Source organism: Coturnix japonica, chromosome 4 (assembly GCF_001577835.2).
Source record: "Coturnix japonica isolate 7356 chromosome 4, Coturnix japonica 2.1, whole genome shotgun sequence".
In the NCBI taxonomy this organism is placed as follows: Eukaryota; Metazoa; Chordata; class Aves; order Galliformes; family Phasianidae; genus Coturnix; species Coturnix japonica.
This window is the reverse complement of record NC_029519.1, coordinates 12464239-12481506: the sequence shown is the minus strand read 5'-3', so window position 1 is coordinate 12481506 and position 17268 is coordinate 12464239. Positions and strand designations below refer to the sequence as shown.

Here is a 17268-nt window from a genome sequence, read left to right as displayed (position 1 = left end):
TACTCCCACACTGGGATAAGCTGCATCATACAGTCTAGCAAGAGAGCTTTTGTTCCCTTATGTTCTTCACACTAGCTGGAAAAAACACCTATGATGTGGGTAATACTAAGAATGAGCAGTTCTTAAGTGGAGGAGAGGTGCTACTATACCTTCATCAGAAAATAGCCTGTTTCATATCTAAGTCAGGGAGCTATGGAGCAGGTTTAGATGAGCCTTACTGAAAGAGATCTTAACTAGCAAGGAACACATCCTTCATAAATGAGGCATGTAATAACTTATTCTGGTGTCACCATTCCCTGAAGTAAATAGCATCGGATTTGTTTCTGAAATAACTAGCTCATTACCTCAGCCTGTGGCAGAAGCAGCAAGTGCCAGCCATCTGGAGTGCTAGATGGCCCACTGCCAACATAGCTGTGATGCTGCAGAAGAGGTGGAAAGCAGGGGTGTGTTAGAGCAATGAACGCAAGTATAGCATAGACAGAAGGCTAAAGCAAGGGGAGGGACTTACATGCAAAAAAAAAAAAAAAAAAAAACAGAACTGCTCTTAAAAAAAAATTGTGACCAATGCCTAAGATCAAGCAGGTATTGGAAACATGTTGTTTTCCAGGTTATTTGCTAGCATAAGAGTAGGGAAAAAGATGACCCTAGCAATGAAGAATTTTCAGAAATAAAATGAGATAAATAATGTAAAATAAGATAGCAAAGAGCCAATCCACTACGCCGTGTTGGAGAAGTTCCCTGACTCAAATACCACCATAACATGGTTTACTGAGAGACAGAGATTATCTTTCTCATAAAAAGAGTCCAGGCTCTGTAATGCTTATAAAGACCTCATTTAGACTCTGCATGATGTCTTTACTTCAAGTATCTCAAGTCATCATACTACCATTTTGTTACCTTATTCTGATGATATAGTATGAAAAGCAGTCATGAAAAACTGGGCCTTTTGCACAAAGAGCTGTACCAATTTACCACATATGATCCTAATTCCTAATTCTTGACAACTAAATAGAATGGAAAATAACCTCCGAATTATACCAAGCAACACATCCTTAGTAAGTGCTTACATACAATTTCAACCAAGACTTGTTGGCAAGAACTGGTTAAAAGCAGAAACCAGGTGGGGCTGCTCACAGTACTTAATGAAAATGGGTGGAATAATTTCTGTTTTTTTCCCTTGTGTTTACCAGAATCAAGTTATGGTAGAAAAATCAGAATACTTGAACATAAAGCATTACAGCATTTTTCTATATAGGATTGCTGTTTTCCTTTCCTACCATTGTAGGTTAAGATCTGCGGTCTTTGGTCCGTAAGGAACAGTAGTCAAAGTCTAGTAAATGTAAGAGTCAAGATGACTCTCTTTGCCTTCTGTTGGTATAAGAATATAAATCAACTTGTGGCTCTGTCTTCCTGGAAAGTTAAGGCCTTTAGCATCTCCCCTATTTTTCCTTCTTTCCCCTCAGGCTCCTTAAGGAAAACTACTGTTCAGAAAACTACATGTGAGAGTCATGCCTGCAGAGGGCTAATCTGATATTGCTGTGCCACAGGGCTGTGATCTCTTTCTCTGGAAAGAGGAGAACAAATCTTGCTTTGTAAGGGATAGGCAATTTGTGGAAACATGACAAAGATGTTTGCCCCTTTTCCACAAAATTAAAATGTGCGAGTTTGGGCTGTTTTTAAAGAGGAAATGATTTGTCACCAGACAATCAGGAGACCAACAGATAATACTGATTTAGCTGGCTAGAAACATAGCTCAGGTCGGAGTTCTTCTGGTTCTTTGTCCCATATATAAGACAGAGAGTTCTGAAGACACTGTGAAATGTGAGAAGTAACATTTGGGCACAGATGCACATTGATTTGTACCTCGATTTGTTTGCCAACCCCCGATAGTCTGCATTTACCCTATGCTGTGAAGTTTGGGTCATCTTTACACCCTATTTAAAAATACTTTCTGTATAATATTTACTATCAAGTAATTCACAAAATGTTTTAGAGCCTTCAACTTCCAACTGGAATCCACTATATAAAGTGGTTCCCGCTGGATATTCCTGTTGATTACTGCCTCATGATGTTTACAAACGAGAACCAAACAACGTAATGGGATATGTACTGAAGATATGGTTGATATTTTTGGCTTCTAGCATGTCAATCCATTCCTTTTCAGTGGCAGAAATCTCAAAGTTAATGAAATAGTTATTGCTGAGAGTTTAAATGTCAGCCAGACCCTGTACTTGCTGAGAGCTGAGCTGATACTTTATCACTGCAGGGATTTCACAGACATAAATAAATGTGGTTCTACCTTCTGCACTTCAGAAACTCCTAAACACAGAGATGAGCAAGGAAAAAGGAGTCATGTCATTCAGTTGGAATCTCCTTATGCAGTTGAGGAATCAGAAGCTTCTGAATAAAGCTAGAGAAAACCTTCAGTAAGAACTCATAGATGTTTCTATTATGAATCCAAATGTACTTTGAATTCAGAGGCAATGGATCGCTGGTAATCAGACATTTTGCAGAGAATGTTAACTGAACAGGAGCAGTACTTCCAGCCCTTAAAGATGAGGGAGGGGAATCTCTAGAGAGTTGAGGTAGTTCATTGTATAGGTCATAGAGGCAATTTAGCAGAGATTTCTCAAGTTATCCACAGGGGGAAAAGGGACAGGTTGACAAAGAATGGTTCATTGCCATAAACCAAAGGATGTAGTAGTTTTTCCTCTTTGAGCTTTTCATATACAATCTTCCTTGCCCACAAGCTGGCATAGATTTCATAGCACTGATGAGCATCAGGTGCTGTTGCAGTGCAGATAATATAAAGCCTGCCTCAATCTAGGTACAAAAGATGGCACAAGGTCTTCCAGATAACATAGAACTGAAATCCTGGCCATGTAGAATTTCTCTTCAATAGTCATGTCTGTGGCTCTCTTTTCACATGGCACCCTACTTGCACATGCTGCATCCCACTGGAGTAGCTGGACTACGCAATGGGAAAAAGCATCTGCTTGCACTTACATAGGAACTTAACAAGCTACAAAAAAAAACATTATACTTTGCAAACCAAGCTTCATTGCTCTTTGTGTCCAAGATGACATTAATTCAAACTTCACTCAGGTATTTAAAAACCTACCAAAGCAAAGAGAAGCATAGCTGTGTGATGGGGAAAAAGAAGGAAGTCAAGTTAAGGGGTGCCACAGTGTAACAGCTGAGCCAATCTTCTGTCTTTGCTGCCTGAGAACAGGAAATGATTTCTGTAGTTAGCAGCCGAACAGCAATTACATTCATATCTTCTTCCAGCAATGAATCTCAGTCTCTTCTTTATGGCAGGGTTACCAGGACCTCTTCAGTGAAAAGCCCTTTTGTTTCCCTAAAGTCATCTGTGGTGATTTCATTTGTGCAAAAATAAATAAATAAATAAATAAAAAATCTGAGGCTTCTGAATTATTAAATGAATTATTGCAACAGCTCACCTTCCTTTGGAGTGATTTAATTATCACAGATTTTCCAAATGAAGGGGAGGGAGTAATCAGAGGAGGGACAGAACATTTCCTGTAGTAAATACCAGTTTGGCAGCTGCAGCCCTTACCTAGAGATGTCCAGTGAAGTTCATTAAGGGCTGGTGATGTGTTGTGATCATTTGCATTGCCAAGCACCAGTTTTTCCATGATGCAATACATAGAAATAAATGTGTAAACCAAAGTATTCAAGAGAAAAAAGAATATGGAAGACCATGGTTTTTCCCTGGAAAAAAAGACAGGTGGCTAAAATCATATGTATTAAATGCCCAACAGTCAGAAAGGTCAGAGAACAGAGAATTAAGTCAGTTTCACAAGTGGCAAACTGAGGCACAGAAAACTAAGAATGTAGGATGGATCTAGGAGAGAAATCTAGAACAAAGCTCAGACCTGTAACCAGAAACAGGCCAGATATTCATTCTGCACCACTTCACACTACTAAAGCAATTTTGGGTGAAAATCAGGAGAAGAGTAAACCAAATGACTGCTGTGTTAAAGCCTATGACTGCCTTTACTGTCAAGTGTCTTCAGTATGGATGCTACTTTGACAGCTTCATCCTAACAGACTGGTTGCCTTCAAGATTGAAACAGGGACAAAGAATCTTCTGTGCGAGAAAATGAAAACCATGCTCAGGCTATTAGAAGCGCTGTGGGGTATTTTGGTGTATTGAGAACTAAACAAGATCAAACTGGAACAACTGAAATGCTTCTCTTGCTGCTTGAATAAAGTGGCACTGGAATTTCTCTACTCCCATGCACTCTCATCATTTGCTTCTTTGTAGTTCTTCTAGGCATGTTAACATGTTTCCTGTGCAGGAAACTCACCCTCTTTCTCAGATGAATTACCTGAAGCACCCCAGACATTTCAACATTTCTTGACAGATACATAAAACAAGTCCTGCCTCAGACAGCAGTGAATCTGATGCGCCCTGACAGTTACAAGCAGGGCAGCACAGAGAATCATTACACATTAGCAGAGCTGAGAAAACCGTCCCAACACCAGAAAAAATAGGATTCATCTCCAAAAGTGACAGTTCTGACTGCTGAATATAGAGATAGACGTTCCAAATTTTATTAACATGCATTTTCCTTTGAATTGAGCAATTCATTTGTGGACCTTATCTTACAGTTAGGTCTGAGGCTTAGCTTTTCTGTGACAAAGAGCAATAAATAAGTATCTATTGTTTCTGTTTCTTTAAAACAATTACCCTGCTTAGAGGAAGGATTTGCTGGCAGAAGACCCTAAAACACAGGCCACGCATCACAAACTATGGGTATATTTTATACAATATGAGGGTATCTTGTATTATAGCTACTGAAAAAGAAATACCTCAAATTGTTAAAAGATAAATTTTATGGCTAGAAAAAATAGCAGTACAAATCTTCCAGCTACTTTAAATGAGATGAGCTCGATCAGGAAGATTCAGAGGTTTGAATTCCCTTCCGGAGAATGTACACATAAAGTAGTAGGTTTTTTTTACATTGCAAGGTGTTTAGATACTTCCTCCTAGGGCTGGACTGGACTTGCACAGTGGATTTTTAGCTACAGCACTAGAACTAACAGGAAAATTGCTCTGATAACTTTTCCAAGCCAAAATCACAGCATAGAAAATATATCTAATTTTACTACCTGTCCTCTCAATTTATGGTAACTGTTTTATTTAAAACTAGGCTTCCTGAAGTATTTGTAAATATACTTTTTTATATTGTGATACTATAATCTATAATATACTTATTTATATTGTGACAGAGTATTTTTTATATTGTGACAGAGTACTGTTTTGTTGGGTTGTGTGTGTGTGTGTGTTTCTTTTTCCTAACAACTCTGCTTTTGGCAGAATGAGATTATGGTCAACCAAGTTATGCTGGGAGGACACAAAACCAGGTGCAGAGAGAAAGTGACACTCTAATTATAGGACTTACAGGACTGCATCCATCCTTCCCAGCAGAGTTTTTCCACTCGCTTTCCCTTGCTTCCAGTTGAGCAGCTACTGCTCACCAGAACATACAGCAGGTGAAAAAGTTGAGTTGTGAGAGCTTCAGGGAACTGTAACCCAACACCAAAACCTTTTGGGATGTTCTTGGGGTTATACCTGAAATACACGCATGGATACCTAGATGTCACTCCAAGCCAGCAAGATCAAATCAGCCAATAAACTTCTGCACTGGGGACAGAAGCTAAAGCTTCTTGTGTTGTTAGTTGCTTTTGTTTTTAACCAGGAAAAAGCAGATTCATTTTTTGTAAGAGTGACCATCTCTTTTCAACCTAGTGTGACCTAGAGCTTTCCTATAGCCCTTGTGAAACAGAGGAGAGCTCATGGCAAAAGAAGTCACAGGAAGCAGATACTTGCAACCAACAACTGTGTTCTACAACTAAAAGCAGCTGAGGTTTTGCTGTGGCAGTGATTTGCTAACCCTGCTAATGAGATACGCAGACACTTCGTCAATCTTGGAATCCAAGAGCAATTGGCTGATAATCAACCAATCAAAATAGCAGATGCTAAAAACTTGTTTAGTATTCTGCTGACAGTGCTGTGGAGGTTATGTATGAGTAAATGGGAAACAGCTGCCCACTGCTGCTTTTCTATTGCAGCCCTGTCCAATATGACCCACTCACTGAAATATGAACATTGCAATAAATTGACTCTGCTCATGTGAACTTTGTGTGAGCCTTAGGTGAGCTGGGTGCGGGGGAGGACTGCTTGGGAAGAACAAGAATGGACAATATGCAGTATGAATTATAAGGAATAAGGAGGAAATCTAAGAGGGGCAGGATGGAGGCTGTAGATTGCAGACATTAATACAACTAAAATAACGAGCACAGACTTGAGGGACTAAATTCTAGTCCAGCCTCTCTCTGTCCTTGTAAAAGCATTTATCTCAACAGTAGGTTTTAATCAAGGCTTCTCCAGCATCATAAGCATTGGGAAGGATCAGCTCCTGAGAAGTGGTTTAAAGAAAAATTCCTGAACAATTACTTTATGAAGCAACAGCATGAAGCACAGGTATTATTCCCACTGATAACTTTGACTTTTTTCAGTTATAAGTACCACATTACAAGTGCTCACCCCTAGTTCCACTTTAAGTACAATTCAAGCCTCAGTACCAGACATCTGTGATCTTGACATTTGTCCCAGCAGGCATTATATCCCTCTGCACCAGAATCCCCATGCATACAGAGGCCACAAGAAACACCTTAGTTTTAAGGTGAATCTTCCTGTGTTATATAGGTATTCACAGACAGACAGCTGGAGAAAATGGGGGTAGAGCAGCACTGATACCACACACTTTCAGACCCATGGTACAGTTTATCTAGTACTTTGCTTTAGCAAGCAAGGCTAGATCAAGTGTCTTCAAATGAAAGTACCTGAAGCAGACATATACAAAATAACCTCAATTTTTGGAAGATTTAATCCAATGCCATGCTAGTCGGGTAATGCAGCAATGGCTTTTGTACATTTGATTTTGTATCATTTTAGCTTAAACTATGATAACTATTAGTACATTTGACAGCACACACTGACATCTTTACTGTGCTTTCCTTTAATAGCACAGTTTTACTGAGTGTATTCAAAATCATGGTGAAACAAAGACAGCAGAGTAGAGATGGCAACATTTGCATCTACTACCATTTTTTGGTGTTTTTTTGTTGTTTTTTTTTTTAATTCTCCTTGTGCAAAGATTAACCATATTTACTCCAGATGGGTTAAGAAAGAGTGAATCCGGATCTTTGTGGAAATGCTGATATCTGAAAAGTCAAAGTGTGTGGGTGGGCAAAGTCCCCTCAGAGTATTTTGTAAATGAGAACTGAAAAAGGGGATGATTTTCTTTGAGATTGGACTGAAAACAAACCAAAGAAATAAAAAAAAAAAAAATGTAATGGGGTCATCACAAAATTGTTTTCCTTACAGTATAAACAGTTGTAATTATTATTTAATGACTGGAACTGAAAAAACTGAACCCCTCGAACATAGGCATAAACCCATCTGTTAACTGTGAATCATGCAAATAATGTGACATCTGAGACTTCAGAGAAGAGCTTAACTGTTTTGCAGCTTAGCATTCCTTATACTCTACCCACTGTGCATTCAGCTTTACAGTCTGTGAGGATTTGGTTAGAATTCAAGATATATCTGATCATATTTTAAAGATTCTGTAAGTAATGAGTCATGGGTCCTTATAAGTGCTTAAGTTGATTAGCTCAGCGTTCAGACCAAAATAAAGCCATGCATAAAAGCAAACTCCAGCTTTAGGGAAGTTTGCTCAGGATAAGCTCTAAGGAAAGTGCTTTCTACTTTGTAATCACAGCACTGCCTGGCAATTTCATGTGGTACCTTCGACTGTAACAAGAGGAGATGCACATGTTGAGAAAAGTTTTAGATACAGTCATACATACCGCAACATCATCCGCTCTATGAAGCGCTTTTCAGGGAACCACATCCTCAACCCTACAAGCAGAAAACCATGCAGAGCCCCCAAGAGTCTAAGGGTTCCCTGCACAGAATGGTCCTGCTCAGGGTAGACTGAGACAGACCTTGTGGTAACAGCACATCCAGTAGCTCATTTTTCAACTAATTTTTTCCAACACCCACAAGAACCTGTGTGGGACTTCAGTGGAAGGTGACTTAAGAACTCTCAATTTGGATTCATGTGGAACCTGATTTTTAGACAGCCCTCACTCCAAGGGTCATTCATACAACACTACTCTTCCCATCTGGCCTTTTCTGTGCTAGATTCCATCAACTTACCTAGAGTCAGGGGGTCTGCAATGACAACCATCACAAGCTCCCTCAGGAAAATGAAGCTTGGGACCATTTCAGACAGAATTCTGTCCATGGGACAACACAGTCCTTCACTGACAAGAGCAAATCAGATTAGAAACATTCCTTAAAATTAACAGTAACATCATGCTAGGCTGAATTTCTCGAGTCATCTGTGGGAGAATGAGGTTTTATAAATAAACAAAGCCATTGCAGTATTTTTGAAGAATGAAGTTCTAAACAAAACCAAGTTGTCAAAATAGCCCAAAGCCTTTCAAAACAATAAAACTCTCAGTCCAAACACACATGAGCATTTTGAGGCATGCTATACTGGGCAAAACAAGATTGCATGGGAATGCACAGGAGGAAAAGGGCTCAGCCCTTCTGGAGCAGCGGGCACATGGCCACATGACTTTGTGTAGCAATTTGTATTGATAGATTTTTTTTATTTTTTATTTTTTTTTAAACCAGCCCTTAAGTGAGGTCTGGCAAGGACCAGACCCTGGTTGCACCCTTTCTGGTCACTCAGGTGCATTGCATCCATCTGGGCACCTTGGGAGCTGGATCTCATGGCTGAAGAAGGCCTGGGCACCTGTATGAGACGTCCTATGGATAGCTGTACAGCACAGCTACACAGCTTTAACAGCAACAAAAGCTGCTGAAAATCTGATGCCTAGGTTATGTGCCTACACCTCACTGAGAGACTGAATAACTCTAAAGGGTCTTGAAAATACAGAAGTTACAGAAGTGGGAGTATTATAAGAAAGGTGTATAAAATAAACTGACCAACCCTTGGTGCACAGGCCAGGCAGCACAAAGGAAGGAACCTAATCTGGATTTTACACATCAGCCTTTAAATTTCTAATGGCTGCTTGAAAACTTAAAATTATTTTCACTGGATTCACATCTGTGTATTTCCAAAGTAATTTGTATACCTTTATGTCACACAAATCTGTCATTGATTCTTCCAAAAACTTACATAGAGATAAAGCCTTACATCCTTCCAAACAATTCAGGAATTCAGCAATCAATCAGTCAAGCAATCATTAGCTTCAGCTGGTATAAATTGTGACATTATCTGAAATTCATCTGTCTTTATTATACCCTGCTACAGAGGAAACAAGAAATCTAAGTATGCCCATCCAGCAAAGAGCAGCTTGGTCCTACAAAAGGGAGAGATAATTTCCTGCAAAATCAACAAAGAGAAAAAGAGCTGAGCAGAGAAGCTCGTTGCAGGGCAAGAGAGATCTTTTCATTTCAGCACTGCTCATTAGCATTACATAGAAAGCTGGGTTGCAGGATTTCAATGCATGCCTGTCTCCCTCTTCTGAGTTCCAGAATTCAACCAGCAACATATTTTCTATTTAAACAGTGCTCTCACTCATTTCTTCTTAAATAAAGCAACATATTCCCAGGGTTTGAAGGTGTCATTGGGTAGCTTGTTGATAAAGGAGAAACTGCATGGGTTCCAGCAAAGAATACACATGCAGGGAATCATAGCATGAACTGCAAAATAAGGCACTGCACATGGCATTACAACAAAGGAAATGTGTCAAAAAAATCAACAACCAAATCTGCCTCAAAGCCTTGGTTTTCAGTGTTCTTCCCAGTGCAGAGGTGTGGAAAACCATCTTTTACCTAGATACTGCAACAATAATACAATGTGTTTGTGAGTTCAAGAGATTGAAGCCCATAGAAGGATGGATTTATAATATACTCCTCCACTCCAGAAGGATAAAAGACTTATGCAGCTCTATTTTCCGCTGCCATGTGGTCCTTCTGCTCAGGCAATTGAGATAGAGAACCACCAGGAGAGAGCTGTTCTAAGGAGATAAAACGTTTATCTCACCAAACACTATGCTTGTAAGAGGAAATGAAATACTATTTCCCAAATTTGTGTGGAATCCACTTTCCAGAGGGAAACATTGTTGCCAGTGCCCAAAGCACAGGTCGTGAATGCCAGCCTCTAGTCACTGGAAGCTACCACAAACCGAACAGTAATTGTGGGTCAGGTTTAGTGAAGATGCAGAGAACAGAGGGAATGGCTACTCAGGCTGCATGTGAAACCCCGCTACATGCAGCTCAGTGGTTTGCAATCACAAACTGCAGCTTCCCTGTCTACATGCTGGTCACATCCAGCTGTGCTCTTCTGCTGGTAAAACCTTGAGGTCCATTGCACGCATCCCAAACCAACATCTGCTCCCCAGAAAACTAAGCCACCTTGTGTGAAGCAGGAAATCTTGCTCCTCTGTCACCCTCCTGAAACATGCACACAATGGAAGTTTTAATTTTCATACTGTTTAATTCACGTAGTAACTGGAACGGGGACACAAAACACCTGCACTTCATCTGCTGGGGCAAGGTAATAAAAGCAGTCAAGTCAGGATTGTTTGGGTTCCCACACCAGCTTCAAGTCCTCCTGCTTCTTTTCTGTAGGTAGATCTGAGCTTCAAGCAAAAAAACACTTTTACCCACAAGGCATTCAAGCTGAGGTACACTTATTAACAGTTTCAAAGTCCTCAGGGGATAAATGAACTGCCAGCTAAAATAGTCACAGAGATCTCTCCAGAACACTAGACACTAAGTATCAAGAAAAAAAACAAAACAGAATGCAACAGTGTCAAAGAGCAAAGTTTGAGGGTCCCAGATGACAAGTGACACCTGTCCATGACTGCAAACAGGAGCCCAGCTGGGAACCCTCAGCAACTAATCCCCCCAAAAGGCCAAATAATAATAATCCCCCACAAAAAAGCAGAACCTCTGCATTTTGCAGAAAGCCAGAAAAAAACTGATCTGATACTCTTTCTTCCTGACTCTAGGAACAACTAGCAGGCAGCTCAGTCTTGTTTACCACTTACAAGCATGAAAGGGTTAAGAAGAACCTTGCACAAACTTCGATGTGTGATGAGCTGGCAGTCTCCCTCCCTTCCCTCCTCGCCTGCTGCCAAGAAGCAGCAGCGCTGGAGTGCTGTGATCCTCTCTGCTCTGACTGTTGCCTACTGCTGCTGAGGGAGGGAACTGCTGGCTTTTGCTGTTTCCAACCAAGCAGTGAAGCACACAAAGAGAAATCTGTTTGTCTTCTACTGCCTACGAAGAACAGAGCACTAACTCTGGTGCTGTTGAGTCAGATTGTAGATTGACAGCAAGACTTGGAATAAGAGCTATACTTGACATTAAAACCACATGAATTCAAGAGCAAAGGAGAAGATAGTGCATTTGGCAAATCTGTTACTAAAAAGACAAGATCCTGAATCCATCAGTAAGACAGCAAATATTTTTTGTACTAATCCCACTACCTAGGAGGAGATATTCCTTGATACATCACCAGCAAGATCATGGTCTGAACCAGCTGCTCTAGTGCCTAATCCCAAAACTCCTGCTTCTGAAAGGTAACTATGCTTTAATTGTTCTCTTCCTATACACTGTCACAGCTTAGACACTACCATACTATCTTGCACTTCAGCATAAGAACAAAAAACACCATCCACCACTGAAATAAGAGACACTCCCCCCTCTCCTCTACCTCAGATACTCCCTAGAGAAAATGCAAGCCATGGACAGAACCGGTACTTTAATGCCTTGTTTTTATTTCTTCAACACTGTCGTATCTCTAAAAGTCACCTGGATAGAATACACCTGGTAATGTCTGTGTTCTGAAAGAAACATTTCTGTGCTTGTCAGACAGCTCAGAGCACCTTAAACTTCTTTGGACTAATCATTCTGTTCTGTCCCACTTTTTAGTTACTAGTTTTAGTATTGGGTGGAAAAGCAAAAGAACTCAAAAGTTGCCTGCACTTCCAGAGACGCCTTGCTAGCAGGTGACACTTAAAGCAATCTGGGAGTAAAAAAAAAAAAAAGAGTGAGATAAGGCATGAGCTGCAAAACCAGTTTGTGTTGTCTGTCCGCAATGTTTGGGTGAAAACGTTTCTCTCTACTACCCCGTGACCTATAAAGGTGCCAAGGGGCCATGCAGGCTTCCTAAGAACAGGGAAAATCTTGACAGTGGAAGCTCCCCAAACCCCGGGAGCTGCAGAGGGAGGGTGGTAATTGCAATACCCATGACTTCTGTGCTCACAGATTTGCTGTCTTGGCAAGACATACTCCAAGAAGAAACCTTACTGGTGTTTTGTTTGGGGCATCTTTTTTCATTACTGTTGTTTTGCTGTTTTTGCTTTCTCTTAAATGTTTTGTTGGTTTTGTTTGTTTGTTTTTTGATCCTTGCATAAAAATGAGCACGAAATTCTAAAAAGGAAGTGTGTTTGGAATCACTCTGTATCCACTGAGCATTAACAGTGCTTGACACTCCTTAGAAACTGATGTATTGTCCAGCCAGAATAGAACAACAAAGCCTAGATGAAGAACGTTGATCACAGTAAATTTTGGCACCATTTATGCTGGTTTGCTTGCTGATAAATCTCTACTTACTTTATTTGCCCACATACTGGTGGTCTTCAAAGGGTAGCCAGGGAGGTTTTGTCTGTAGTATTATGAGTTACACAAAGTTATATATACACACCAACCTGCTTTATACAAGGGTTTTGAAGAACCTTTGTGTACTCATTTAATTTCACATTGCCTTGATTTCCATGGTCTTCATGTTTGCATTTCTTAAATGAGGGAGTTCAAGCTGAATTTACTAATATCTAAAGAGATGTGTTCACTGAGAACTAGCACAATGAAAAGAAGAAATTTTTGGTGCTCCCTGATAATCATTGTGGCTGTCCACTGAACTCTCTAGAAGTTACCTGGGGAGAATATTCTTAATTTGGTGAGCTCAGAACTGGACATGGTGGCCTCACCAGGGCAGAACAGAGGGAGATGATCACCTCCCTTGACCTGCTGTCCACTTTTCTTGACATACCCCAGGATACCATTGGCCTTCTTGGTCACCAGGGCACACTCTTGTCCACCAGCACACCCAGGTCCTCCTCCACAGATCTCCTTTCCAGCAGGTCAGCCCCTAACCTGTACTGGCACATGCAGTTATTACTGCACTTGCCCTTGTTGAACCTCAAAGGTTCCTCTCCTCCCAAGCCTCCAATTAAAGAGATCAGAAGCAGCATTGAGCCTAAGTGGCTCACAGGAGGACGACAAGGGATTAAACTCATTTCTTACCTAAAGCTATCACATACAAGCTAGGCTATTTTTGAACTTGGTTTCACTTCTCTCATTTTTCCTTCTAGATAGACAACTTGTTTGAATATACATTATAAGAAACTGGAAACTCCATATTCCAAGCAAGCATCAGCAACCCTGGATTAAGATAGAAGATTCCCAGCAGACTCCAAACTTCCCCATCACATGCAGGAATAAACCACCTGCTATTGGAAAAACTAGCAGAAAACTTGCTCTTTTTGGAAAATAGCACTTACAAAGACCTAAATTATGCAACCCCTTGCAGATCAGTTTGAAAGAAGAACCAAAGCATTTCACCTTCTAAAGGAGGTGACCTAACAGAAGAAGTAGCCAAGGATTTTGAGGACAAAATACAAGATCAGTAGCAGTGTAAAATACAAGTCCAAGACTTGTTATCACTATGATAGCAACAATGATTTACAAAGGCTTATCTCATACAGTCTGCTAACAAAAACAGTTTGTTTTACTGCTAACAGTAAAACAGTTTGAGGACAAGGGGATGGAGCATTTCTTCCTTAATTTTACAAAAAAGACATATCACCAACTGTCTTAAGCCTCTTCTTTAAACCTATTTTTCAAGACCAGTGAAGTAAAACATTAAAGTTGTAAGTAAATAGAGAAAATGTAGCAAAGTTGACAGCAATGACTGAGATTTATTTCAGATTCCATGGAAACTTGACTGGTCGTATTCACTTTCCAACTCCAGCTACAGAAGTAAACAAAAAAGCAGATGAATATTCTGGTCTCTATGTGTATGTGGGATTGTTCTTAACACTTCTGGTTATCCTTCTCATATTGCTTTTCACTATGCTTTTGCGCCTGAAGCATGTTATTTCTCCAGCCACCACACCTTCAGAGAGCACTGAGAATGCCCAACAATTCTCAGATGTGGAAATGCACTTCAGAATTCCTACCATTTAGAGACCCCGAGGAAAAGAGGTGGTGAAAGGAACTTCTGCCCACCTATATGAGCCCTATAACTTACTGCAAAACCATCAACAGCAGCAGAGAATACCTGGTGTCATGAACTGAGACACTGACTGGCCAGGACTCCTCACTGGCTGTTGACCAGGCAACATGTGTGCAAGATCCTCAAAAAAATTTACATTATGAAAGACACTACTGTCAGACTCATATTCCTTGCAGAATATGATAAAAAGTGTAATCAGGAAAGCCAAAACACATAGAAATGCATACCAGAACGTGTGCTGGAGTCTGTATTAGCTGTCCTATTTCTCTGCCTTTAAATTCTTTACCTGAGAAGAGACTATTCAAAGTTAGGAGATGTAAGTGCAAAAAGTCTACAGGGCACATACAGAAATAACTGGTGATCTGGAAATTCTCAGACATTTCCCCTATTTAAGAATGATAATATTAAACATCTTTCGTACTTGAATTTAATTAATTCTAATTAATTGATTATTAACCCAGCTAAGACACATGGCTGCTATGTTAGTTAGTGACACTTAAGTGTAATGAAAACATGTGCAGATTAAATTGGCTTGGTACAATTTATGCATTCAGCTATCAGGGTGCAGTCTAGCCCAGTGTCAACATCCAGCTTGCTTTGCATAACCTCTCAGTTTACCTGACGCTCCATTTGAAACCCGTAATTCTTTTATGATTCAAATACACTTTCATACCAGATCAGCAACTAAAACATTAGCCTTCCAGCACACTGACTCTGGAAAAGCTTTATTTACGAGGAGTTGGAAAGATTCAAACATTAACAAAAAAATATCAAGCCTACTAATGAAAAATGACAGTACCAGAGTCTGAGTTTGCTCATGGCTCTGATCACAGACCCTAGGAATAAGAGTCAGGACTAGGTTTTTGCCCTGTTAATTCAGAAGAGTCTGGAGTGGATATGAGTGGGCAATTAGGAATGTTAACTGTAACTTCTGTTCTGCATGGATTTGCTGGAACTGAAAATATCACATCCATACCACTTCATTTCACCAGTTTGTTTCCTTCTCATTAATCTACTACCAAAAAATTCAATTAAAACAATATAAAAATAAAGAGGGATATATCAAACAATTGTGAGTCACTGACTGCTCTGTACTGCTATCAGAATGCTCTCAAGGTTGGGAACTCGGAGGCAAGCTCATGTGCAGAAACAGGCTCATGTGGTGCCAATGCATTTTTGCTGACCTCAGGAAGGTATCTCTGTAAGACTCCTCCCTCCCACAACAGTCTTTGTAAGTTGTGCTTGAACCACAATAGTTTGCTCCCATTTTCACAACAATTCAGAAGGAGAAAACATGACTTTTTTATTAAATTCACCACCTCCCCCATTCTGCAGTTGTGGAGGAAGATAAACACTTGAAAACTTCATTGCATGCCTCATCTACACCAGAAAAAGAAATATGCCCTCATCTGTCACTAACATGTGATAACTACTCATGAAGTAACATGCAGTGCATATAGACAGCTACAGCATTAAAGCAGGTCAGCAGATCAGGAAGGAGCAGGCTCCTCCTGCTTATGCCATGAGTGAAAAATAACCTTAAACTGAATTTGAATTTTAAGTCTCGAATTTTTTGGATTTGTCCAGATGTAGGTAATGCCAAGTTGTAAAAGCAGATCTTGATATTATATGGAAACATCTGTTCAATTCATGAGTAATTATGAAATTACACCCTCCATGCTCCCACTTGTATTTCAGTTCTGTGTAAACTTGTCAACTGAGAAACAAATGATGAATAATTCAGGAGCCCTTTCCCTTCCTTCCTTCTCATCTAGATTTATTAACCCATTTTCAAACTATAATTTGATCAAGCTAATAGCCACAGTCTTCCAAAACTGACTCTCTCTACGTTTATCCTGTCTTTAAGATCAAAGTTCTACTCATGAGTCCCATTTATCAGCAATCAATTAAGATACAGCATCCTGGCACATGCAAGCCAAATGAGACCTCATGCTTTGTTATTTGACATCTGTTCTTCTCCATAAGCAAGAAACTCAGTTTTTAATCTAGACTGTTGTCCTCAACCTATTTTCTCTTCAAGTCCTGAAACACTTGCACATCAATAGCTACTGGCTGATATTTCCTTGTGAATTTATGAAGAACATATGTACCTACCAGCATTACAGAAGGATGAGGTAGTAAGAAGCACCTATTTGGGATACTTCTACATGCCACAGGCACCCCTGTGAGCTGACATTAGACAGATAGATTCTTCCTTGAAAAACAGGGGACATTCAGTAGCAAGCTGCACTTGGGCTACCTTTGAACTTTGTGGGCAAGCAAGTGCTGGCTCTACCTATAGGACAGCACAAACCCATGAGCTGGATTTGAATGTATTATGGGCTCAGGCACTCTGCACCACCTACCCCACCATTCTACATATGCCCCTTACACATCAAACATATCAGAACCCTTTCTTTGTCTCAGAACTAACATGTAGTTGTTTCCAATACTGTGGCATGGAGTGCAACTGAAGGTGGCTTTTTAAGGCTACGTGAGCTTGTAATATTAGCTTGAAAGACATAAACCTGGTTACCATCTGCTGAAGCTAAATGAGGATAATCTGTTTTATACTTTATGCCTTAGCAACCCTAATTCAAACTAATTCATACTCACCTGTAGTCAGAGTGCAGCACTTTTTAGAGCATTACTCCATAACCCTCACAATACCGGGAACTTCTCAAAATAGCTGAGACATAATTAGTACTTAATATCCCAGGAAGCCAGTAGGAGGCTTCCACGAGCAAATCTTACAGGTTGTTACAACAGAATTAAACCCACACAAGTTCACTGTTGTTTACAGCTTTTTTGTGCTACCAGAACCTGATAAGTCTCAAAACAGTCCATACAACGCTGTTTTGGTCAACGTGTGAAGCTCAGGTGGTAACATCACACC

General features: G+C 40.1%; 1 protein-coding gene across 1 annotated transcript; it reads left to right on the top strand.

The window, feature by feature from the left end:
* The first annotated feature begins 11102 nt into the window (after nt 1-11102).
* SERTM2 (serine rich and transmembrane domain containing 2) lies at nt 11103-15442 on the top strand. The gene is made up of 2 exons (XM_032444520.1): nt 11103-11655; nt 13450-15442. The coding sequence occupies exon 2, from the start codon at nt 14045-14047 to the stop codon at nt 14321-14323; it is 279 nt and encodes a 92-aa protein (XP_032300411.1). The 5' UTR covers nt 11103-11655; nt 13450-14044; the 3' UTR covers nt 14324-15442.
* The last annotated feature ends 1826 nt before the right edge of the window (nt 15443-17268 follow it).